Below are 26,540 nucleotides of genomic sequence, written 5' to 3'. Positions count from 1 at the left end.
TCTCTCCAGCCCATGGGAAGGGGTTCTTTCTGAGGACAAAATTAAATCACACTAAAGACAGCACAGCATTACTGAGATGGGTGTGACAGTTTAGGCTGAAATCCCAGCATCTGAGAGGCTGAGGAGGAAGTTCTTGAGTTCCAGGCCAGCCTGGGATAGACAACGAGATTCTCCCTCTCTCTCTCTCACACAACCCCCAAAGATTACTAAGTACAGAGTTTACCACAAACAAACACTGCATACGTAACTGTGTACAGGTGGGTCAGGTCCTCTATAACGCGCACAACACAGCACCACCAACCGCCAGCTGCGGTGCTGATTCAGCATGAAACTACAGGGCGGCAGGAAAAGGGTGCATTGTCGCTTACAAATGCACAGGAATCTGCAATTCTCTCACTAAAATTTCAATGAACAGGGCTGGAGAGATGGCTTAGCGGTTAAGCGCTTGCCTGTGAAGCCTAAGGACCCCGGTTCGAGGCTCGGTTCCCCAGGTCCCACGTTAGCCAGATGCACAAGGGGGCGCACGCGTCTGGAGTTCGTTTGCAGAGGCTGGAAGCCCTGGCGCGCCCATTCTCTCTCTCTCCCTCTATCTGTCTTTCTCTCTATGTCTGTCGCTCTCAAATAAATAAAGAAAAAATGAAAAAAAATTAAAAAAAAAATTTCAATGAACAGAATGTATGTGGCATAGCACATCAAATATGTCTGCAGTGTACATGCTGTGGTGACAGGAATCAGGAGAATATTATCTTTTTTGTTTGTTTGACAGGAAACATGAAGTACAGCATAAGATTAGAAAAACAAGGAAAAGGCCAGGTGTGGTGGCGCACGCCTTTAATCCCAGCACTTGGGAGGCAGAGGTAGGAGGATCACCTGAGTTCGAGACCAACCTGAGACTACATAGTGAATTCCAGGTCAGCTTGAGCTAGAGTGAGACCTTGTCTTGCTTCCCTCAAAAGATAAATAGATGCTCCAACCTTTGGTCTTCACCTTCTTCTTGACTGGAGCCCTCCTCACCTCTGTCCTTTCTTTAGTCACCTCCACTGGTGCAGGCTCTCTGCTCCTGCCCTACCTGAACAACAAAACCAAAAAAAAAAAAAAAAAAGGAAAAAACCCACAACCAACACTTGGGCTCTGTGTACATGTATAATGTGTAGAGATTCTCACATAAGAAAAATCCTTAAAACATTACAAATCTGGATCAACGAAGGGGCTGCAGGCTCAGAGACGTGAGCTCTGCCACACGCCCTCCTTCCCCACACAGGAGTGAAGCCACCTCTAAGGCCCACTGCCATGCTCACGGCTCCCCAAGCCAGCCTGCGCCCACCTGGAGTGCTCAGTGCACCTCTTACTGCTCTTCTCGGCCCTGCCCCAGATGTGCGACTACTGCACTTCAGGCTCTCTCCTGTGACTACAGGGGCCTCAGGCCTGGCTACTGAGGTTGCCAGGGGCTGCAGTGACTGCAGAGCCAATGTGATGCGCTGAACTGACAGACAGCTCTGCTCCAAGAGGAACTGCTGGGGAGCTACACCTAAGTGGCCAAGTCCTTGAGTCCATCCAGCTCCACAGACATTTCTGAAGAGTCTACAGAGGATCCCATCTTACAGAGCAACTCACTTCCACAGCAGGTCAGAAGGTAAAAACTTCACACAATGAAAGTCACTTGTGGGGGAGGAAGCCACACTTTAGGCCTGAGACCTGTCGCTTCCAGAACTCTGTTCCACTGCAGCCTCCTCCCAGTCCCCAGGGCACACCAGGCTATGGCTTGATATTGGCAATGTGGAAAGGGGTGATGTGCAGAGTCAGTGTGGGAAGGCTATATGATGACAAATTCACAGGACTCCAAAATGGGAAACAAGGACACTAGATGCCAAGGATGCCAGGACAGGAAAGACAACCCCAATTCCTGAAGCATGCACCTTGTCAGAAGAACCAAGTAGACAAATGTTAGACGGATTTAAGTGGACGGTGGGCAGCAAGATCCCACCTTACACACGAGCCAAGTCCATTCTCTCTGTGAGTAACCCACCTCCCTGTACATGCTTGGTCAGGTGGACAAACTCTGGAGGCAGCAACAGCTCAGCCCTGGGGTGCAGGGACCATGTCCAGAATGGTGGCTATACAGGGGCTGTCATGCAGGCCAAGGAGACCCCCAACAGAGGCAGGTATGGAGGGCATGTGCAGGAGGTGGGTGGTCTCTACCCAGCAGGTCTCACAGCCTATGTCAGTCAGGTGAGGCAAGGACTCTGAGGTGACTGGCAGTGCCAGTGTTCCTGACACTGCTCAGGTAGGGCAGGAGCAGAGGGCCTGCACCAGTGGAGGTGACTAAAGAAAGGGCAGAGGTGAGGAGGGCTCCAGTCAAGAAGAAGGTGAAGACCAAAGGTTGGAGCATCTGTTTATCTCTTGAGGGAAGCAAGACAAGGTCTCACTCTGTAGTCCAGGCTGGCCTCAAACTCCCAGCAATCCTCCTGTCTCAGCCTCTCAAGTGCTGGGATTCCAAAAAGTTAGCCACAATGCCCAGCTCTGGGACGTCCATCTCAAGAAAGCTGGTAGGCAGGCATCACCTGCAGTGTGGTGAGGTGACTTCTACTTTAGATGCCACGCCAGTGCCACCAAGGCTAGAAACAAACATTAATGTAAAAACACAGGTATCCATTGGCCTTAAAATCACTCAGTGACTTCTCACACTATAAAATGTTTGTGGGAAACATAAGAACTGAGGTAAACAACAGATAAAGTAGCCTTCTACAATGAAAAATACATCCTCCAAACAAAAGTAATGGAGCCCCACTTTGGAAGACTACACTAGAAAATGTGTCATACTTCATGGGCAACCGACCTCTGATACATACTGTTGTAGTCAGGTTCACACTGCTGGCAGAAATCACCTGACCAAGAGCAGCTTCTGGGAAAAAAGGGTTTAATATTTTGGCTTACAGACTCGAGGGGACGCTCAATGATGGCAGGGGAAAATGAAGACATGGGTAGAGGGTGGACATCACTTCCTGGCCAACATCAGGTGGACAACAGCAACAGGAGTGTTCCAAACACTGGCAAGGAGAAATTGGCTATATAATAAGCCTCCAAGAGGAGTTAATTCCCAAATCCCCATCAGCTGGGAACCTAGCATTCAGAACACCTAAGTTTATGGGGGACACTCGACTCACACCCCCCACACACATATGGTATATATGTGGCATTATGTATCTGTATGCTGTAGGGACTAGAGGTCAATGTCAGGGGATTTTCCTCAGTCACTCTGCACCTTTTTCTTTTGAGACAGGGTCTCTTGCTGAACCTAGAACTCACCAATTCAGTTAGACTGACTGGTCACTAAGCAATGAGGATACCCTGTCTGCGCCTCTCCAGTGCTGGGATTACAAGCACACGCCACTCAGGTCCTCATGCTATGGCAAACACTTTATCCACTGAGCATCTTCCCCACCCAACCTCTGCTGTATTTTTAAGAAAGTGGCATGTTTTCACAAGTGAAAATGTCATAAGTAGTTGAGTGGCTTTTAGGCTAAAATAAGACACTTTTCAGAAGAGCTTGCAGTAAAAATTCAAAAAGCTTTGCAGTCTCACTGGGCGATAATTTACTAAAGCAGAACATGCTGCTTAATACCACGGCTTCTATGGCCAGACAAACAACCAACTTTGGTGCTTTTCCTTGTCTTCTCATTTCTCTCAGGAGCCCACGCCCTTGAGCGTGCGAGGCAAGCACTGTGCGAGGAGCTCTGTCTCCAGCCCCTTCCTTCCATCACAGTGCACAAGGGCACTTAGGAGCAATGTGTTCCCCTGGGAGCAGCTGGGTCCAGCGCCAGCTTTAGCTGTCCCCTTCTTGTCATAGCACTTCCAGTCAGGACTCTTCCAAAGCAGTACATCAAACCTTCCTTCCTGGGTGCACAAGGGCCAGGGGGGTCCCCTTCTGCAAACCAATGAAGTCAGGGACACCACCTCATGAGAGCAGGCAGGGAGCCCTGGCTCAATAGCACTCCAAAAGCCAGTTTACATGAGCGGCTTTGACACCTTGGCCTGCTCTGTGTGGCTCCAGACGAAATGAAGTGCAAGTTGTCTGTGGATGTGTTAAAAGACAAGCTGCAGAAGAAAACCATTTTGTCACAACACAGCTAGGCCTGGCCAGGCAGTGCCATACTGACCCTTCCTTGGGACCCCTCTGCTGTGGCTGCCTAAGCCACAGGGCTTTACTTTACCCCAACAGCTCCACAGGGGCACCATCAGGGACCAGAGACTGCTGCCAGTGGTTTTCCAGCCACACCCAACTGAGAGCATGGACTGGTTTCAGGCAGTAGAGTAGGAAGTGTGCACATGTTTTTACAAAGCGTTTCTCAAACCTTTGCATGTTTGAGGTATGTGTGTGCATATGTATGTGCATGTGTGGAGGCCAAAGGTTGATGTGATTATCTGCCTCTGTCACTTTCCACTATATTCACTAAGGCAGGGTGTCTCACCTGAACTCAGAATTCACCAATTCAGCCAATCTAGGGTGCTACATTACTCCAGTGATGCCCTGTCTGTCTCCTGAGCACTGTGATTACTGATGGGCTACCACACCCACCTGGCATTTATGTAGGTGCTGGGGATCCGAACTCAGGTCTTTATGCTTGTGCAGCAAGTGCTTAATCAACTAAGCCATGTCTCTGACCACTGCAGAGCTTTACGGCCTCTCATGGAGGGAATGGCATGGAGGGCGGTGCCGTCCTCTAGGAGCTGGTATCCTCTGCAAATGTGACACGCAAGCGGCGCATGCCATCTCCCACAAGCTGCCTGAGGTTCCACAGCTTCCCTCGGCAACACCACGCCCGAGAACTTGTCATAGCACTCAGAGTTGCTAGGACGTGGCAGAAAGCTATGTATTCTAAGAGGACACTCCAATGAGGCTTTTAATCATAAAGTAGAGGCAAACACCCTGGTCTCAAGTACAACAACACAGCAGGCCCAAGCTCGGGAAAGCAGAGGAAAGTGAAAGGGGAGGGAGGTCCATGAAGAGAACAGGCCCGACATGTGTCCTTGGGAGGGTGACTGTCACTGATCTCCAGCCTGTGTTCTTCAGGGACCAAACCTATTATTCCCTGTATGCCTCAATCAGCCTGTGCCCCAAAAGCCATGGGCACAAAACAGACTCAGAGGAGTGGCTTAAGAGCATGGGAAGACACAAGCCATCCAGGGGGACCCTCAATGATGTCCATTCATAAAAATCACTACTGCATAACATTAGGTATTACATGTAGCAATCATCATACCAAGGAGCTAGCTCTGAGGGGAAACCTTTTAGGTGTACTGCAGATCTTACAGCCTCTAGGGTGGCTTGGAATACATCTGCCATTCACAACACTGATTCTTGGGACAAATGCATCCACAAACACGGCCACCTTCATAGTCTCTGAGGCGTGACACATGTAGGCCAAGACTGTCTGTGCTCTCATGCGTGGTTGGCATTCTGGCCCTGTGCCAGCCAATAGTCCATGTGAACATCATTCTGTGAACTGACTCCAAGTTAAGATTGAGGGACAAGCTGTAAGTAAATCAATGCTGAGCCTCTCAAACCAGGTAAACCAAGCTACTTAGACTGGGCACAACTTTTTACCCAAAGACTCTCTCAATTTAGAAGCAATCACATGACCATATTTCAAAGGAAACAAAACACATGAACATGGCATGTGCCATTTTACAGGCTGTCAATCAGTTTCAGGTTGGGTAACCTCTCTCCTGCCTGTCCACTTCAGCACATGCTTGCTGCTGTCTTCCACTCTCTTCAACCGACACTGGCAGGGTCCAGAGAGACCCTAAGCGCAGAGGCAGAAGTAACCATGGCAGATGGACACCAGGCAAGCATCCTACTGCTTGCTGGATGGCAGTCCATCCATAAATGTAACAAGGTGCCCACAGGAGAAGCCATGGAGTTTGGTTTCCATATCTATGACAACATCACACACTTGTGTCCTTATACGGAAACAGCCCCAAGATCCCACATGTCTGTAATTGCTAGTGGTCACTGTGGTGGCCAAGGGGGAGGGAGGGGTGAGGCTGGCAAGGAAGGAGAAAGCAGGACAGAAACAAAGACTGAGCCAGGCGTGGTGGCACACACCTTTGATCCCAGCACTCAGGAGGCAGAGGTAGGAGGATCTCAGTGAGTTTGAGGCCACCATGAGACTACACAGTAAATTCCAGGTCAGTCTGAGCTAGAGTGAGACCCTACCTCAGAAAAACAAACAAACAAAATAAGGCCCCTGTGGAAGGGGCCTCAGTAACACACAGGACACTCTGGGGCTCCAGCATGGTGTTAAACAATGGCCAGCGGCTCACAGCAGCTTTTATGACAACTGCCAACAACCGCTTGCTCTCCTTTGTTCTCAATGCTCCACCTCTGCCTTTCGCGGTTGTCAAAAGGGGACAGCCCTGCAGATTCTGAGTCTCAACCCAGATGGAGCCAGGAAGAATGGCAGATGGTGGGCACAGGAGACAGGGAAATGTCTGCTCCTTTAAACCCAGCTCATCTGATGAAAGGCACCCGAAGGGCTTGAGGGCAGTAAAGCACCAGAGCAAAGGATGCTGGGACAAGAAGAGAGAGAGAGACTGCTTTTCTCTGGGCCCCAAGCCTGCTCCATGCCACTGATCACAGAAGGTCTCAGTTCATTTGAAAACCAATCTTAGCCTCACGTCACTCAAGGGTTTCTTCTCTTAAAATAGGAACAGAAGAGGGCCCCGCAAATTGTGAAAGAAAATGCTTCTGTTCTAAATTCAATTACCATCAAACAGAAATTCCGGTTAAAAGACAATAAATAAAACAATAAATATATCAAATGCACCGAGAAGCCAAGCCATCCCTGAATACTCTTTTTCACAAGAACAGACATGCTGTTCAGCTCCAAGCTACAAAGTTAAGCTGGCCCAGGCCAGAGCAAGGCTTTCCAGTTGATGGCAGTGCTGTCCCTCCTCTGCTCAACCACTCCTCTAACAAGCTCCAAAAGACAGAACCTAGAACCTCAGAGAACAACCTTCAGGGCTGGATCAAGGATAATACTTTTATTATTTCTAAAATATTTTATTTATTTATTTATCCATTTGATAGAGAGAGAGAAAAGGAAGCAGAGAGAGAGAGAGAGCACAAATGGGCACTCCAGGACCTCCAGCCACTGCAAACGAACTCCAGACGGATGCTCCACTTTCAGCATCTGGCTTTACATGGGCACTTGGGTAATCAACTCAGGTCCTTGGGCCTTTTAGGTAAGTGCCTTAACCAATAAGCCATCTCTCTAGCTTGATAATACACTTAATATACATATATAAAATCTCAAATGCAAATTAAATGCCTTACCTGATCTAAGTTTTTGCTGAGAACTTTCTGGAAAGATCAAAATCTCAGGAAATTCCAAACAAATCAAACTATAAAGGCATCTTAGGAAAAATGACCTTACTGTTCAGAACACACACCTGACCATTCTCACCATCTCGTGCTATCTAGAAGCCCAGCAAGCCAGGCACAAAATCACATGCTAAACAAAGGTATGCTCTGCAGTTCCATGGGAGAGAGAGAAATCACCAATAAAGATACTCAACAGTGGACACTGCAAGCCTTGTATTTGGCCAGCCAGGCCAAATGAGCCAACGGGGGCAATAGTGGCACATCTGTTATGGGGGAAACCAGCTGCCCTCTAATTGGACTGGAGGCCCACTCCATGGGAAGGAATACATCCCTGATACTGAAAACTTAAAACGGGGGTAGTCATGAGCCCTAGGGTGTAACATCTGCTGATGTCTGGATAAATGTATATGCTATGCTTATCAAACTGCCCAGTAAGCACTTCTCTTAACATTCATACCCTTACATTAATGCTACTCTCACTTTTAGTAGAGAATCTTCTCTTTTCAGATGGCAGTGACCTTGGGATGACTCAGAAGGCATCATGGTGCTAGAAAAAAGTGACAGGAATGCTCAGTACTGCAATATCTCTATCACACCTGCCAAGGCTTAGGGTCTATTGCAAAAGAGGTGGCAGAAAGAATGTAAGAGCCAAAGGAAGGGCAGGACTCATACAATGTTCTCCTCCAGACACAAAATGGCCTGCTTATCCATGACCTCACAGTGCCTGATACTAACTACACAAGACCATAATAGGAGAAAAAGATTCTGACATCAAAATAAAAGAGAGACTGATAAAAAGAAATTATGCTAATAAATAAGCAAATAAATAAATAAAAAGAAAGGTTCACTAACTGTGAGATAACCTGGGACAGAGACTAAACCCCTGTACTTCCTGTCAGCACTGGTAGGTCCTGGCTTCCAAGCCTATGAGTTCTGAATGCAGGAGACTGGTTCAGACCACTGGTATCTCTCAAACACTGGGCTAGCTAGACCAGTTTGATACAGTCATTGAAGCATCAACGTGGCTGGGACAAGCCCTCAAAGATGAAGTCCAACTTCCATGCAAGGTGCTGTGAGGGAGACATCCCAAGTACACACAGTTCTCCTTCAAAAAGGCTTTCAGAGCTGGGAGATGGCTCAGAGGTTAAAGGTGTTAAACTAGGTGTGGTGGCGCACGCCTTTAATCCCAGCAAAGGTAGGAGTATTGCTGTGAGTTCAAGGCCAGCCTGGGATAGAGTGAGACCCCACCCAACACACACGCCCTGGAAATTTGGCTTAGTAGTTAAGGCACTTGCCAGCAAAGCAAAGGACCCAGGTTTGATTCTCCAGTACCCACATAACTGAGATACACAAGGTGGCACATGTGTCTGAAGTTCATTTGAAGAGACTGGAGGCCCTGGTTCTCGCTCATGCTCTCACTCTCTCTCCTTGCAATAAATAAACAAAAATATTTTTAAAGACAGAAATAAAAATAGGTGTTTGCTTGCAAAACCTGCTGGCCCAGATTCAATTCCCTAACACCCATGTAAAGCCAGATGCACAAAGTGACACATGGAGTTTGCTTGCAGTGGAAAGAGGTCATGCCACATCCACTCTCTCATTCTCTTTCTGCTTGTAAATAAACAAATAGAGTTTACACACTCACTGGGGGCTAGGCAGTTAATAAAATATGTGAGAATAGAGAAAGTGCATGCTAGGGGCTGGAGAGATGGCTTAGTGGTTAAGGCACTTGCCTGCAAAGCCAAAGGACCTCAGTTTGATTCCCCAGGACTCATGTAAGCCAGATGTACAAGGTGGTACACACGACTGGAGTTCATCTGCAGTAGTTGGAGGCCCTGGCGTGCTCATTCTCTTCTCTCTTCCTCTCTCTCCTCTCTTCTCTCTCTGCCACTCTCTCAAATAATTTAAAAAAATTAAATTAAAAACAAATGACAACGTACATGCTACACTGATGATCTGGAAATGCCAAACCTTCAGATTCACAAAGCTCACCCACTTGCCCAGGAGCTACTTGTTCCTCTAGACTGGTCTGACTGGGGACTAAGAGATCCGAATGACTGAAAACGACTTCACTATGTGGCAGTTAGAGAACGCAGGGTCCAGCTGCAGTGTAATTACATACAATGCTATGAAAGGGAAAGCGAGGGAACCCAGGAGGACCTGGAGGTTGCCTTTGAAGGATTGTGGACCTGGGGAGGGGGAATCATAAAAGCCCCGCCCTCCATTAAAGAGATGACGACTCACTAGACTGGCAGGAAGAACAAGAGCTGGCTAGGTGGAAGGCAGCCAGTTACAGGAAGGAGAAAAGACATACTTGTAAGGCTTCATGGATGACAGCAGCACCCTGTCAGGAACTGAAAGAGCCTCTGAAGGCTGCACAGCCCCGGGCCATCAAGCCTGGTTGAAAGGGTGAGAAGGAAACAGAGGCCCTGGAGGAGCTAGCTCCCACACTACAGAACCCCCTTAGGAGCCAGGCCTGTAGGAGACAGAAAAAGAAAGGGAGAGTTACTGAAGCCCCAGAAGGGAACATTCAAGAAGCAAACATAGGTCAACCCACTGACTAGCACAAGACAGCTACCTTGTCAGTCAGCCTGTATGCCAGAGGCTTGGAAACCTGCAGCCCAGCCGGTGCCAGGGAGGAGCTAGAAGGGGAACAGCTGGCAAGGGAACAAGCGGCTGCAGATTCACCAGGAGAAAAGCTACAGGACAATGGGTCAGAGAAAGTTCTAGAGAAAGGGAGGACTGAGGACCTATCCCTGAAGGAGTCACAAAGCCCCAGAGCAAATACCTGGGACAGGTAAGAAGGGAGGGTATGGCCAAGATGCAGACTTAAGGGGTGCCTTAGGAGCAAGGGGGCCTTTTTCTTGCGAACTTGAGAACCAGGGTGGGAGGGGTGGCAAGTGGGCTTAGATCTGATGGCCAGAAGCTCCTACAGACAGACACTGTTTCCAGTGAACAGGAGACAGACCTCAGGGTCCAGACTGGAATCCTCACAGCCTAATCTACACAGCTCAGGCACTGTCTTCAGCAGCACTTGGGAGCCTTAGAAGAAAAGCAGGTGACTAGCCCATCCAGATTAAGAGTCACCAGGCATGAGGATGCTAAGATAACAGGCGCAGCATTGAAGGTGACTGAAGCTACTTATGGTGGCACATGCCTGCAGTCACAGGTCTCCAGAGGCTGAGGCAGGAGACTGAGAGTTCAAGGCTAGCCTGAGCTACATAGTGAGTCCAAGGCCAGTATGGGCTACATAGTGACACTATTTCTTTATTTAAACATTGCATTTATTTATCTGAGAGAGGGAGGGAGAGAAAAGAGAATGGGCCCGCCTGGGGTCCCTGCCGCTGCGGATGAACTCCAGGCGCATTCGCCACTTGGTCCATCTGGCCTTACTTGGGTACTGGGGAGCTGAATCCATGAAGCCAGGCTTTGCAGGCAAGCGCTTTTAATCACTGAGTTATCTCTCCAGTCCATGACACTCCATTTAAATTAAATTAAATTAGATTAAATAATAAAGTAAGACCTGGGTGAAGGAGAAAACCCAGAAGAGGGACTCCACAAGCAGGGCTATGGCTGGAGACTGGCAGGCCTGAGTGTAGAGGTCAAAGGCAGGGGCGCTCTCACTGGGAAAGGTGCTGACGGCCACCCACATAGACATGGTCCAGGAATGTGTCTAACCTTGGAAAAGCTACACAGGCAATGAACCAGGTAAGGCAAGGAAGGAGGCAGTATAGGGACCTGTTTAAAACACAACTGCCATGAAGCAAGGTAAGGCAGTAATGCCCTGGACAGAATCCCAAAATGCATACATGTGAGTGAGCACGCACACACCTGCACGTTGCTCGTACCTCAGCAACCTGGAAGACAGCATCATTAATGAGCCAGGTTGTAACCCAAGGGGTGGGCTCCCACTCGTCACTTTCCTAGAAGCACTTGTCTCTCCCTGTAAGGGTCTGGCCACGGAACAGCTGGCTCTCAGAAACCTTGTCAATGTGCTCTCATCAGTGACTCCACAGTGAGGCCGTAAGAGCCATAAAAGGAGAGCCCCACTCAGTCCCTACTTCACCATCAGGAGAAACCACACTAACTCATCCTACTTTGCCATGTGTTCCCTTTGAGACCTTCAAGCAATCAACAATATGTATGTTTGTCAAGACAGGTCTGGCTGTGTAGCCTGAGCTGTCCTCAAACCCATGATTCTCCTGCCTCAGCATCTCAAATGTTCGGATTACAGGGGTGTGCCATGCCTGGCTCAAGTATCACATTTATTATTTGTTGGGTTTTCAAGGTAGGATTTCACTCTCACTCAGGCTGACCTGGAGTTCACTATGTAGCCTCAGGGTGGCCTCAAACAGGGTGGCCGGGCGTGGTGGCGCACGCCTTTAATCCCAGCACTCGGGAGGCAGAGGTAGGAGGATCGCCATGAGTTCAAGGCACCCTGAGACTACATAATGAATTTCAGGTCAGCCTGGGCTAGAGTGAGACCCTACCTCGAAAAATCAAAAAACAAAAACAAACAAACAAACAAAAAAAGATGTGCACCACCATGCCTGCCTTTTTTATTTATTTTTGAGGTAGGGTTTTACTACATAGTCTCAGGGTGGCCTCAAATTCATGGTGATCCTCCTAACCTTGCCTTTTTTTTTTTTTTTTTTTTAATGAGAGAAAGAGAGAGATAGAGAGAACTGGTGCACCAGGGCCTCTAACCACTGCAACTGAACTCCAAATGTGCACAACCTTGTGTGTATGCGTCACCATGTGCATCTGGCTTACATGGATTCTGGGGAGTTGAACATGGGTCCTTAAGCTTCACAGGTAAAGGCCTTGACTACTAAGCCATCTCCCCAGCCCAAGAATTACTTTTTAAAGCTACTTGTATTGGTGGAGATAGCTCTCTGATACAGAACTTGCCTATATTTAGAGACCTGGGTTTCACTGTCTGTGCACCAAGTACATGTGTGTACACACACACACACACACACACACACACACACTTGCACACCTCCCCTCAAAGCACACTGTGGTTTTTGCTCCAGGCCTACTTCTACTCATCAGCTTCCCAACCAGAGCTGCCAACAGTGAAAGTGCCGAGGCTTCCCCAGGGCAGCTCTGTGGATCTGCCTCTGCTTCTGGCTGTCAAGGAGAGATTGCGGACTGGGACTGGGACAGGAAACCATTCACAGGTACTCCAGATGATTTCTGTTTTTAAATTCATGTAGCCACAAAAGTCCTGCAATCTGTAATCCTATCTGAAGAGTTAAAAGGCCTAAAAATGAAGGCCCATCAGCTACTTAAAAGCAACAAGTAAAGCCGGGCGTGGTGGTACACGTCTTTAATCCCAGCACTCGGGAAGCAGAGGTAGAAGGATCACCGTGAGTTCAAGGCCACCCTGAGACTATATAGTGAACTCCAGGTCAGCCTCAGCTATATTACGACCCTACCTTGAAAAAAAAAAAAAAAAGTAACAAGTGAGCCAGTCATGGTGGCACACGCACATACACACACAGCAAGAGAAACAGACTACCCTCCACTTGGGTTGGTGGCAGGCTTCTTGGTTCCAAGTCCCAACTAGTGTCCTCTTCCAAGTGTTTCCAGGGCCCCTGAGGCTTAGGCCTAGGGAAAGAGGGCTCATGGCACTATGGCCAGGGGTACTCACTGTTCAGCCACTCTATTGCTTGGACTAGACCTCCCAAGGGTGGGGTCCGAGTGGTCTTGCTAGCACAGAGCCTGGCACAGTGGCTGCTTGGGTGGTGACTGGATGAGCAGCTCTGCCTGTCGGAGTCCAGGACGGCAAAGAGGCAGCCCCCGGAGTGGGGAAAGCTTCTGCCTATGCCATTTGCCCATGATCCACAGGTGACACAACAGGGGTGACTTACACTTTGGGGCTCCAGCTTTGTGGAAGAGACCACGACTTCTGCAGTGGAAAGAGACACTCATCTACAGTTTGTCTCATTTCCATACGCAGCACAGCTCTAGGGGGCTAACAGGGGTTCAAAGATGGAAGGAAAAGCCCAGCCTACAATCTAAAGAAGTTTGCTGCTAACAGGTAGAAAGACTAGATACACACTCCCTGCAGCTTCCCCACCTTCTTTGTTATTTATTTATTTATTTATTTTATTTGAGACAGACAGAGGGAGAGAGAGACAGAGAGAGTAAGAATGGCTGCACCAGCGAATCTTGCTACTGCAAACGAACTCCAGATGCATGTACCACCATCATGTGCATCTGGCTTATGTGGGACCTGGAGAATCGAAATGGGTCCTTCAGCTTTCCTTCACTGTCAAGCCATCTCTCCAGGCCACATTTCCCACTTTCTATTCATCACAGCTCTCAACCACCTCATCCTGTAAAAGAGGGGTGAAGTAGAGAAACCACTTAGCCAGAGCTCAGACAACAGGCCAAATGGCATCACTCCTCACCTTTCACTGTCAACACTGCTTTCCAGTTCCCACCAGGTCACAAAGCACACCGTCAACACTGCTTTCCAGTTCCCGCCAGGACACAAAGCACACCGTCAGCACTGCTTTCCAGTTCTCGCCAGGACACAAAGCACACCGTCAACAGTGCTTTCCAGTTCTCACCAGGTGACAAAGCACACCGTCAACACTGCTTTCCAGTCCTCACCAGGTCACAATGCACCATCAACACTGCTTTCCAGTCCCCGCCAGGTCACAACGCACACTGCTTTCCAGTTCTCAGTGCAATCAAACAAGCAAAATAACTCTTCATGGATCCCTGTGGGGCCCATCAAAGTTAACTTCTAATTCAGTAAGCCAAGAAAATTCATGGAAGCTGAGAGTAATGGTACATGACCACAGTCCTGGCACTTGGGAGGCTGAGGCAGGAGAATCACCTGTTTAAGGCCAGAGTACACACAAAGAGACTATATCTCTAAAATAAATTAATAAAGTTCTTGGAAACCGCTGAATATGGGACAAAAATATAGTCATATTCAGTTGCACTGTTCTATGGATGGGAGGGATGCTTGGGTCCAGCCACAAAATCCTACAGTCTTCTTTAGACAAAGGAATTTCAAAAGAAACAGCAAAGCTGGGCATAAAGCGCATTCCCACACGAGGCTGAGCTAGGAGGACTACCATGAGTTCCAAGCCACCCTGAGCCTACACAGTGAATTCCAGGTCAGCATGGGCTAGCATGAGACCCTATGCCCAAATAAGCAAGGGAAAAAAAAAACTGCATTGGAGCTGGGGAGATGACTGCTCAGTAGATAAAGGGCTTGCCGCATAAGCATGAGTTTGGATCCCCATCCCAGCATGCCTATGGATGATGCCTGGAAGCTTGTGGGCCAGCTAGCCTGGCTTTCACAGTGGCAAAAAAACAGAAGACCCTGCCTCAAGATGCAGAGGGCAAGAATCAACGCCCAAGGTTGCTGCTAACCTCCATAAGCACACTTGTCCTCACATACAAGTCCACGCATTCTCATGCGTGTGCACACAAACACACAAAAGGAACATGAGTCGCCCATGTGGCATTCAGTAATTTTATAATATAATCTAATTTTAAGGCTCAAAGGACACCTTATTATTCTAAGGATATAATAATAAGTCCCTAAAACTTTTTGCTTGAGAAACACAAAATTTTGAAGTGTATTTTTTTCCCCACTTTGATATGACAGGAATCATGAAATAGCCACATGATGCTACCAAACTCAGCAGGAGAACTTAAAGGTCAATTTTTCCAGAAAGAGCAGCCCCTCTTTTTTTTTTTTTTTTTTTTTTCAAGGAGGTAGGGTCTCACTCTGGCTCAGGCTGACCTGGAATTAACTATGCAGTCTCAGGGTGGCCTCAATCTCACAATCCTCCTACCTCTGCCTCCCGAGTGCTGGGATTAAAGGAGTGCCCCACCACACCTAGCTTCCCTCTGACTTTTAAGTGACCGTGGAGTCAGATGCAAGCTATGCCCTCAGGCTGGCAGCTTCTCAAGGTCCCACAGTAAGTAGTGGGACACAGACTGATGCAGGCTGCCTCATCCAGGAGCACCAGGCCCCGGGCCATGTAAGTTTAGGGTGGACAGTGAAGGGTAGCCAGCTAGCTTGGGACTAATGTTTTGACACAAGTGTCCTATGTAAACCAAGAGGCACTGTGGACAGCCAAGGGGGCCACCAAGGGGCCAACCAGAAGAAGATGTCCCAGCTGCTCAGCAGACCCTGCAGCAGCACACTGCGCACTGGCTCTTTAAGCCACAGCAGAAGGAAGAGTTGCATAGTTACTTGCTGAAAAAAGCCAAGCACCACTGAGCAAGGGGGGAGGTGACTGGAAATAACCTTCCTATGCTTCCAACTGCCCAGGCTTTCAAAACACTGGGAAGAAAGCTGTGAAAAGTGGAGCCAACTGTAGAATATGGATAGATGGTGTCCTACATTCAAAATGTGTCTTTTAGAAAGTGTTTTAATGGCAAAGGATATAGAGAAAGCTGTGAACAGGAGACTAAAATTGACTCAAACCACAAGTAATCTAACATATGCATCACTTCCTTGTGATCAAACGACAAAGAAAGTCAAATATTTAAAGGCGTCTGAAAAACTGTGGGGCTGATGCCCACTGAATCTGGGTGCTCAGCTACGTCCTTTCTTCTTCCTTCTGAAAGGGCCTGGCCTGTGAAGATGACGGAAGGAAGACACTTCATTAATGCAAGGGCAAGGGAAGCCATTCGAGCCCGGTCTGGCCCTGTCAATAAAGCAGTGTATTCCATGCAGTTCTTCAGCGGTTAGGGCAAGCACCTCCTCAAGCTGAAGATAGGAAACTGCCCAAGACGGCCCACACCCATCCCCAGTGGCAGCCACACTGACAGCCACAGAAATGCCACACTCTCCTGAAGCCACGCATCTGCGCTCCTGTTCCAAGCAAAGTCAGCTGGGAAGACCAAGCCTGACACTATCGAAGAGTGGAGCAAGTGACTGCATGCAAAGGACAGCTGAGCTGACACGTCTGCATTCAGGGAAACAAGGGACTAGGCTTCTAGGCTTCTCAGACAGGGACTCCCTCTGCACAGTAGCTGCTCTGATCAATTCTGCCATGTGCTTCGAGGGACTCAAGCTCACACAGGAGAAAGCAGGTGGCTGAGGACCAGAGACAACCTGCAGACCCCTGGCGGCCTCACTGCTCCGGACTTGCCAGCACTCTCACTACCACTGAGTGGGAGGCACACACGGGAAGGGAGCCGCCTGGGCGAGCGCAGCGTCCCCTATGAACACAGTTAGTAAAACGTTGCCAATTACTCCTAGGACTCTGTCAAGAAAAACTGTCAGGAAGACATAAAACAGTATCTAGAAATGACTAGAAATGGTACCATGATGAGGACACAGTGAGCTCACTGAAGCAAGGGAAGGTGAGTGCTCATGGCCAAGAGTGATACCAGCAGGTAGACCTGAGACTCAAGAAATCTGCCTCCCACCCAGCATGTGCAACTTCCTGGTCTCAGCAGAAGGTCTCCACCCCACCCCTGAGAATGAGCCTGGGGCCCCTGGCAGTGAGGAGACAGGAGATGGGTCAAGCTGCAAAGGTGGTGGTGTTCTTACTCCAAGGTGCCATTAAATACAGACCATATAGGGCCCAGATTAAAGAAATACAGTGACAACCAACAAAATGGAGTAATTACCACAGAAAATATTCTCCCTGCAAAAAGACCACATGGCTACCTTCTTGTAGGCCTCTCTCCATGTACAGAGCTGCCACACAGATGGCCATGGTCCCCACTCTGCCTTTAGCCCTCCAGAAGCAAATGAAGGACAGCAGAGCAGTACAAAATCTACATGGGATAAATGTAACTGTGACAAATGGTCAGCCACTAGGGGCCTTTAAAGCTAATTGACTGTATTTACACCCAGTTCAGTGTGCTGTCTGAGTGAGGTTATATATTCAGAAGTGATTTCATCCTAAGGCATTTTTAAGTAACCCACATTCTGAAGAGAACTCCAGCCATTTGGAATAATTGATGTTTGCTTTCCTGTAAGCCATTCTGCAACAGCGCACACTGCTCTGAGCAACTAGTCTCTGTCAGAATCAAAGCGAGCGAGCTACACTTGGGATGCAGAGGTAGGAGAATTGCCCTGAGTTCAAGGCCACCCTGAGTCTACAGAGTGAATTGAAAATAATAATAAGTGAGCAGGAACTTGGTAGGGTTTCCCTCTTCCCCGGCCCCCCCACCCGAGACTGAGGCAGGAGGATCCTAAATTCCAGACCAGCCTGAGATATATAGCAAGACCTGATCTCAAATGCTCAGGATCTTGTGGCATGGCCCTGAGCACAAGGTAGCAGTTGGGAACTGGGACTGTGTTCAGAGCTAGAAACTTGGGTTCTTTCTCCTCAGATCAGCAGATGGACAAGGCATCATCCGTAGTCAGATGGAGCTGGGACCAGATGTAAGTTTCTTTCTAAAATTACAACATAGCTGGCGTGGTGGCGCACACCTTTAATCCCAGCACTCGCGAGGCAGAGGTAGGAGGGTCGCTGTGAGTTCAAGGCTAGCCTGAAACTACATAGTGAATTCCAGGTCAGCCTGGGCTAGAGCAAGACCCTACAGAGAAGATGGCTTAGTGGTTAAGGCATTTGCCTGTAAATGTAAAGCCAAATGATCCCAGCTCAATTCTCCAGGACCCATGTAAGCCAGATGCACAAGGGGGCGCATGCATCTTGTGTCTGTTTGTAGACGTTGGAGCCCTGGCACACCCATTCTCCCCCACCGCACCTCTCTCTCTCTCTCTCTCTCTCTCTCTCAAATAAGTAAATAAACAAATTTGTAAAAATTACAACATAAGGACCGGGTGTGGTGGCGCATACCTTTAATCCTAGCACTTGGAAAACAGAGGTAGGACTCCACAAGTTGGAGGCCAACCTGAGAACTATATAGTGGATTCCAGGTCACCCTGGGCTACAGCAAGACCCTACCTCTAAAAACCAAAAAAAGCAACAACAAATTACAACATAAAGGGCAGCTATCCTTCAGCAGTTGCTCTATCTTTGCAGGAAAACCACCCAATCACTTGTGAAAGAAGAGCGCACCTAACTGTGCCAGGCTATTCACTTTCTCACATCACTGACTCCAGTGAGCTGCACTAAGGGAGAACGCTGAATACTCCTTGGAAAAAAGGGCCAATTATTTTGAGCTGTCAACCATATTGTAAAATATGTAATTTTTTTTTTCTTTTTGAGGTAAGTTCTCACTCTAGCTCAGGCTAACCTGGAATTCACTATCTAATCTCAGGATGGACTCGAACTCACAGCAATCCTCCTTCCTCTGCCTCCCAAGTGCTGGGATCAAAGGCATACACTACTATGCCTGGTGAAAAATGTATAAATTTTTGAGTCTAATCATACCTAGCTATATAATACAAAATTAAGAAACACTGAACTTTTACAAAGATCACTTCAGAAACACTGGAGTCTTTTATTACATGAGGTGAACTTAATTGCCTGTTCAGGAAGAGAGAGAAAAGAGGAAGGAAGAAATATGGTCAGCAATGCTATGCTACAGCTGAGACTATAACATACAGTCAGACACCAAGGACATTAGAAAAAACAGAAGTTTACACTCTTGTCATGACCTAACAGTGGTCTCACCAAAGGTTGAAAAAATGCTGGCTTTGTAAAGTTGCTACCATATCATGTTTCCCACAATTAAAAAACAACTTGTGAACCAACTAATACGAAGTGTCTTCAGAAGGCTTACAAGACTTGTGAGAACAAGTCCAGAGTGATGAGGCCTGAGTAACGCAACACTCCTCGTAGAGAAAGCCGCAGCACCACCCAGCTGCCTCCCAAGCTCAATTTGCAGCTAGCGCCAAGGTCCTGTCACACTAACGTAAGCTGCTGGGAGGCGAGCAGATGCAGCAGGTTGTACAGGGAACATCTGCAGCCTCCCTCTGGTGACACTGCATGCCAGCCACATGAACTACTCCTTTGGGCCAGGGCTCAGTGTGACCTCCACTGCTGGTCCTACCATGGGTGAATCTCCATGCTCCGTCATTCTCCCTGCACAGGGGATGCAGGAAGCATGTCTTACACATCTATAGGCACCCAGGTGAGCAAGGTACTAACAACCAAGTCAGTCCCACACTTGGGGGTATTTTGTGCCAGGTTCAGAAGACTCTTAAGATGAGTAAGGTGATCTCAGGGGTGTGGGCCTGGGAGAGGCACCAGTAGATGAAGTGTAACGAGCACAGGGCCTCAGAGAAGACGTCAGGTTGTTCAGCAAAGCACAGGGCATGGAACAGAAGTCCACGCGCAGAGACAGAAATGGAAGGAGGCCCTAGACGAGCACGAGTGGTACAGGAACGAAGCCTTCTGGACGGCTGCTTGAAGCTGCAGGAGGGACAACCCCACAGCCTGCCTGCCACGGCAAGGCGCGTAGGTCTCAAGTGTGTGAGAACACATGACGTGACATGCTCATCTCTGTTTTTGGGGGGGGGCTGGGGCACATGTGTGCACTTATGCATGGGTGTACACATGGGATGTTGGTCCTCACTTCCACCTTGTATGAGACAGGGTCTCTCCTATCATTTGCCACTGCAAAGGCCTGACCCACAAGCTTCTGGATTCTCTTGGCTCTGCCACAGTCACACTGAGATTACAGATCCATCTGCTACTGTGTCTGGCTTTGACGCAGGTTCTGGGGATGGGAACTCCAGTCAAGAGGCTTGTGCAGTAGGCTTTTTGTTTGTTTGTTTGTTTTGTTTTTCGAGGTAGGGACTCTCCCTGGTCCAAGCTGACCTGGAATTCACTATGTAGTCTCAGGGTGGCCTCGAACTCATGGAGATCCTCCTACCTCTGCCTCCCAAGTGCTGGGAATTAAAGGCATGTGCTACCACACCCAGCACAGTAGGCATTTTTAACCACTAAGCCATCTGTACACACTTCACATCTGTTTCTAAAATAAGCACACTAGTGACAATGTGGACAATCCACACAATGGAGGAGCGGAGTGTGGAGAGCTGACTGAGTGGCCACATTAATCAGCAGCCAGCTTTTTGCAGGGCAAACTAAGAGCGAGTGCAGCAGACCCACAGCCACTTCTACCTCTGGGTGGATGCCAGGACAGCCAGCCAAGGAAAGGTGGGAAGGGACCTGCCAACTACTCCAAAGTCCCTAGCACTCCTTTCCTGTCTATCCCAAACACACAGGACATGGTGAGTGCCGGGCATCAGTAGTGGCCCAGGTAGCAGTCCTCATCTCCAGAACAGAGACAGCCTCCTTATGGTATGAGCTGTGACTGACCGGGAACAAAGTCACATCCACACTGCAAGGAAGAAGGCCGAGTTATGCACAATACACATGTGCTCAGGTAGGTCTTGAGTAAAAACCCAGCAGAGCCAACACTGCCTGATGATTCTGCAACCAAAACAGACACAGTGAAAACAGAAGGCACTTGGTGTGCTGGCTCAGGCCTGTCAGAGGTGGTGGCAGCAAGGAAACTTGAGGCTAGGCTGAGCTACACAGATGAGACTCAGCTCGAAATAACTAAGGGCCTGGAGATATAGCTCAGTGGTAGAGCTTGTTCAAGGAAGGAAGGAGGAAGATCTTAGGAGGTCATATTGTGAAAAACCTCCACAGGAGAAGTCATATTTCACTCATGAAACTCAGCACGCCTTCAATGAGCTACATTATTCATGGCCAGGTAATGTAACAGCCCAGGCTGACCTGGAATTCACTCAGTAATCTCAGGATGGCCTCGAATTCACAGTGATCCTCCTACCTCTGCCTCCCAAGTATTGGGATTGAAGGCATGCGCCACCACGTCTGGCTATGTGACAGGTTTTGAGAAGCTATTCATTCTAAAACAAATGGCAGCAGACAGGCCAGGATCCAGGCAGAGAACATTTAACTGGCAGCAAAACCATTGCTTTTACTTGCTTTCCCACGACCCCCAGGTGACAGGGCTTGGGACTCTATGAGGTGCCCAGATCCTACAAATATGCCGGTAGCTGCAAAGAAAGAGGTCTTCCTTCCTGGGCCTGCTTGGAAAGAACTCAGCTGATTCAGTACCAGTCCAGACGATTACAAAGGTCTTTACACCTCTACAAAGGGCCCATCAGACATCCACATTTAGTTCACTCAACAAGGGCCTAGCAAGAACATTTAGACCTCATGGGTCACTCAACATGAGAATTTCCCAATCTCTCCTTGTCATTTCTGTTACTTTTTCTTTTTTTTTAAGTGAAGTGAGTCATGGTGTACAGACCTCTCTCCTCTGAACAAGATACAGAGAATGGTGTTTAAATAAACCTTACTGGGAAGCATAATTTTTGTCTTCTTGGAGTCTGATGACATAAGCTTCTATCCAGTAAGGAAGTGCAGGGCACTGCTGTGGTAAGACTTGAGCCTAGTGAGACATCAGATCACATTTCAGAATGAAGGCAGATATAAAATTCAAATGTCAGCTGGAAGAGTAGCCTGTTTTACAGTCTGCTGTGATGAGCATTAAGTCCTGCCTCGATCGAGTCATGAGCTACTTGGACATCTCCTTGATCTGAAACAGTCATTCACACAGAAAAGGAGTGAACTGTGGCAGAAACCCTCAGAACTCGGGGATGAAAACACCACTTGACCCGTGCCCTCTTCAACTGCAGCTTTTCTTTTTACCCGGAAACACCATCCATCTCCCACTGGGCTTGCTAAAACCAGTATTTTGGGCTCTGTGGATAGCAAGACTGTCATGTGCACATGAGGCGTACTCAGTACTAATTACTTCCCCTTTGCAAGCCAGGAGCTTAAATTTCTACCCAATAGAAGACAATAAATATTAAAGCCATCTCCACATGCTGACTTCTAGCTATGCTATTCATTAGCACTAAAGATTAAAATACACTGACACTCACCTTGTTACACTAGCCAGCAGAATGTGCCCAACACGTCTTCCACACTGCGTCATCCCTGGCATCAAAAGTCCACTTCACCCTTTGTTCCTGACTTTGTAGTTATTTTTTTAATGAGAGAGAGAAAGAGAGAGAGAGTTGGCATGCCAGAGCCTCCAGACACTGCAATTCAACCCTAGGCCTTGCACACTGGTGTCACCTTATGCGTCTGGCCTATGTGGGACCTGGGAAGTTGAACATAGGTCCTTAGGCTTCACAGACAAGCACCTTAACTGCTAAGCCATCTCTCCAGCCCTGTAGATCTTTTTGTTCGCATTAGACAAGAAGTTAGAACACTGAGAAATGCCTGTCTTGCTTATAAACCTTTAAGCAAATATTGCACACTGCTTCTGTAAGTGCAACAGACAAGTTCAAACTACAACTTTGGAAAAAGCTGCCACCATTTTGATACATGATAAAATATTAATTTTTAAGCTTCCATTCCCTACCATTGTAAACATATTCCTTTGAACTCTTAAAAACAATAGTTTGGGCAAACTGGCACACACCTTGGAAAATCAGCCACTTCAGAGCCCCCATGGTCATTTGGCAAGTCTGTATTTTTAAAGAATAGCACAGTTGTAAGATAAAGAACCACTCATTTAAAAAGAAGCACTTCTGTTTCCTTTTAGAAAAGAAAACATTTAAAAAGGAGAGGCAACAAAAGACCCAAGGTGGCAATTCTTCAAGATCAAAAGGAACTCCTCCAGGGCCGTAGCAAGCAGTTACCAAGCGGAAGCCTACGGCCCTGACTGACTGGCAGAGGTTAAGTGTGGTGGGGAAATTTAAGAAGAATGAGGGGAATTAATGAAAGCTAGCACACTACAATTCAAAAAGATTTCTGCTGCTTTGGCAGGTTGCGTTCAACAGGCCTAGGTGTCAGGGCAGGCCACTCTGACCTAAGCTGTAATAAACCATTCTAGCATGACTTATTTGTAACATGAATTTGTTGCCAAATCACCCAGTTTCAGTATAAAAGGACCCCCCCCCCCCCGCCACCCGCAATGCCTCCACTTGGGTTGGTCATCTCAAGGCTAACTTGAGACAGCACTTTTCATGGAAAGCTATTCTAGGCTCCACTGCATTCAATCTGGTACAGAAAGTTCCTCCACAAATTCTCAAGACAGTGGGAGAGAGAGTTCATTGAGCTAATTCAGAGACAAGGTATAGAAAACAAATGTCCCATATTGATCCGTCCCACTTACACGATTACAAGTGGTTAGAAATGTCTGCTTGGAAGCTAATGCACATCCCAGCCCCAGTGAGAAAAGAATCCCTTCACCGATAATCAAAATCAAGGCCACCCAAAAAACAGCTCTTGTCAGCTGAGCACGCCAAAGAACCGCCGAAAGCTTCTGCTTTTTTAAGGGAGGCTCAAAATAGACTTCAATTCTCCAGTGGATGGAGCTCACTCTGGGCCTTTTGAGCCTATAAGCCGAGAACAGAACAAACTGCCTTCTCCCTTTACACAAGTAACAAAATCTCGTTTGCACATGCTCATTCAAGAAGCCGGGCAAGTGTGGTTTTGGCTGATCCCCACAGCCCCCACAGTGACATTTCATCAGAAGCACTTATTTTCTTTTAAAGGACTTAGCTGCTTGTCAAAGACCTCTTCATGTGTCCAGTCCGATACGTTTTTAGGTAGAGGGAGAAATCCTACTTCCCTTAAGCTTTATTTATGAACCCCCAGAACCCACAAGGGAGGAGGGTGTCTCAGAAGCCAGGGTCACTTCAGCCATGATGAAAGGGTAACATGCCATTTGGAGAGGGTGCAAGCCTTCACAGTCCCCTACTCCCTGCCTGAAAATGGAATATTTCTGTCCCTGGAGGGGGCACCCCCACCCCCAACTGGAAGGCCAGTCTGCAAACCTTGCGGCTGCCGGCTCCTCATTCTGTTCAAAGAGCACAACCTCCCCCACAACACACCGGCCCGATGCCCAGCCCCTTCCCCCACCCCACGGCAGCTGGCACCTGGATGCAGTCACCCTCCATCCCCTTAGGATGTCGTCTCCACAACACTTGCCACCATCTGCAATTCTCGGGTTTTGCTTTCGAGTGTCCTAAAGCGACTCGGAGCTTCCCTGAGGAGCCGGGTCTAGCTTTGTCCTATTCAACGCACACCATGCCCCAGTGCCTAAGCAAAGGCACAAGCTCGCCAGCTAAACGTCCAACAAATGAATGAACAGGAAGGGGGCAGGGGACCATCTTCCTGGGGACTCGAGGACACACATGTGCGCGCGCGCACACACACACCCCGAGGTTAGAGGAAAGGAAATGTGAAGCGAGGGGAGGAGGAGGAGGAGGCGAGACGTTCCCCCAGGGAGACAAAGGAAGAGGGTCCAGTGCAAGAAAGGAAGCAGTTGGGGGGGGGTGTTTTTGCCAACCCTGTTGGGGGGGGAGACAAAGGGTAGACAGGCCGGGGGGCGGGGTCGGGAGAATGGGGAGGAGGTGAGACCAGGAAGGCACACCGGTGGCCTTCGACGTGAGGTCACCCGGGCTGGATGGAAGGTCCATCGGTGGGTGGCGGGGGAGGGGGGGGAAGAACCGACAGACAGAGACACGAGGCCCCGGGCGCGACGTGGACCCGCGCCGGGTGTGTGGGGCGGGGTATGGGGACGACAAAGACAGGCGAGCAGCCGGTGGGCTCGAGGCGTCCGGCAGGGCGGAGGTGACGGAGGTTGGGTGGGGAGGAGGATGCGGCCCCGAGCGAGGACACACCGGGGACCCGGCACGGCCCAGAAGGTGGTCGCGGCCTAAGTTACCGGGCCGGCCGCGCCCCGGCGCACTCCCGTACCTGGTAAATGGCCGCCCAGCTCCCGGCCTTGTCGATCTGCTCGAACTCCTTCTCCATCTCCATACCGGGGCCAGGGCGGCTGCCGCGCCTCTTCCTCGGACCCCGCCGCCGCGAGCCCGTCTGCCGCGCTAAGGCCTCGCCGCGCTCTGAGCCCCCGGGGCCCGTCGCACGCCCAAGCTGCCCGCCGCTACCGCCGACCCGGCCGCCGCCGCCGTCGTCCCCGCCGCCACTGCTTCTTCATGTCAACCCGGCGGCCGGAAGTACGCACCCCGCCTGCGGCAGGCTCCGCCTCCCTCCCCCCCCCCACCGCCGACGAGAAGGACCAATTAGCGCTCGGGAAGGTCTCTTAGGACTTCCGCGAGGTGGGCTTCGGGGAAAGGGGCGGAGTCAGGGGCGTGGTCTCGGGCTCAACAGACGTCAGGCTGCGCGCGCCGCTCCTTGGGCTTACCCGCTCGGCGGCTCGGGCGTGGTGCGAGCGCGCGCGTTGCCCGGGCGACCTCGGGCGCTCCGCCCACCGCACGTGGGCTCGCCCGGGGCTGGGCGCGTCTCGAGTTCAAGTCTCAACCGGGAGGATTTGAGTCACAGAGACGACCTTGAGATGGTCATGCGTCATTCCTACTGCACCAGGGCGGAGGGCAGCCTGCCCCACTTCCTGCCTCTGGGCATCTGTTTTGTTGTTTGTGTGCTCTCAGACAGGCTCCTGCTTGGAGCCCAGGCTGTCCTTGAACTTGCAATCTTCTTGCCTCTACCCTCCCAACTAGCAATTTGTCTCTTTTTTTTTTCGAGAATTTTTTTTTAAAGCCTCATGATTCGCTAGGTTTTGGAGGAAACCCACAACTGAATGCAAGATTTTCTGTTTTCTTTTTTAAAATATATTTTTCTTTATTTATTTGAGAGGGAGAGAGAGAGAATGGGCATGCCAGGTCCTCCAAACCACAGCAAACGAACTCCAGATGCATGCGCCCCTTGTGCATCTGGCTTACATGGGCCCTGGACAATCGAATTGGGCTCCTTTGGCTTTGCACGCAAATGCCTTAACTGCTAAGCCATCTCTCCAGCGCCTCTTTTCTTTTCTTTTTTTCTTTTGGTTTTGCTCTAGCCCAAGCTGACCTAGGATCCTAGAAGCCACTCTGTAGTCCCAGGATTCCCCAGTATCCACATAAAGTCATATGCACAAGATGGCATTATGCACGTGGAGTTCCTTTGAAGCAGACAGAAGCCCTGGTGTGCCCATTCTCTCTCTCTCTCTCGCTCTCTCTCTCTCTCTCTCACACACACACACACTCTTTCTCCTAGGAAAGAAAGAAAATGTTTTAAAAATATTTTTAAACCGGGCGTGGTGGTGCACTCCTATCGCTATAAGTTCGAGGCCAGCCAGTCTAGAGTAATTGGAGAAATCCACACTCTCTCCCAACAAAAGATGGTCAGCACCTGAGAGAAATGACACTGGAGGTTGTCCTCTGGCCTCTATATGCAGTGTGTTGCAATTATCT

The 26,540-nt window shown here is 49.1% G+C and overlaps 1 protein-coding gene across 2 annotated transcripts in view; it reads right to left on the bottom strand.

Annotated features, from left to right (window-relative positions):
- Ptpn1 (protein tyrosine phosphatase non-receptor type 1) overlaps positions 1-25,198 on the bottom strand; it is a 69,255-nt gene extending 44,057 nt beyond the window's left edge. The window contains exon 1 of one of the 2 annotated variants that reach the window (XM_004663865.3): positions 25,048-25,198. In XM_004663865.3, coding sequence (XP_004663922.1) covers positions 25,048-25,110 — 63 coding nt within the window. In that variant the 5' untranslated portion in view covers positions 25,111-25,198. The remainder of the gene's footprint in view (positions 1-25,047) is intronic. The other variant, XM_045156620.1, reaches the window with a different exon arrangement.
- Between the last annotated feature and the right edge of the window lie 1,342 nt (positions 25,199-26,540).

Source organism: Jaculus jaculus, chromosome 8 (genome assembly GCF_020740685.1).
Source record: "Jaculus jaculus isolate mJacJac1 chromosome 8, mJacJac1.mat.Y.cur, whole genome shotgun sequence".
NCBI lineage: Eukaryota > Metazoa > Chordata > Mammalia > Rodentia > Dipodidae > Jaculus > Jaculus jaculus.
Note: the sequence above shows the minus strand (reverse complement) of the source record. Positions and strands in the feature narration are given on the sequence as shown.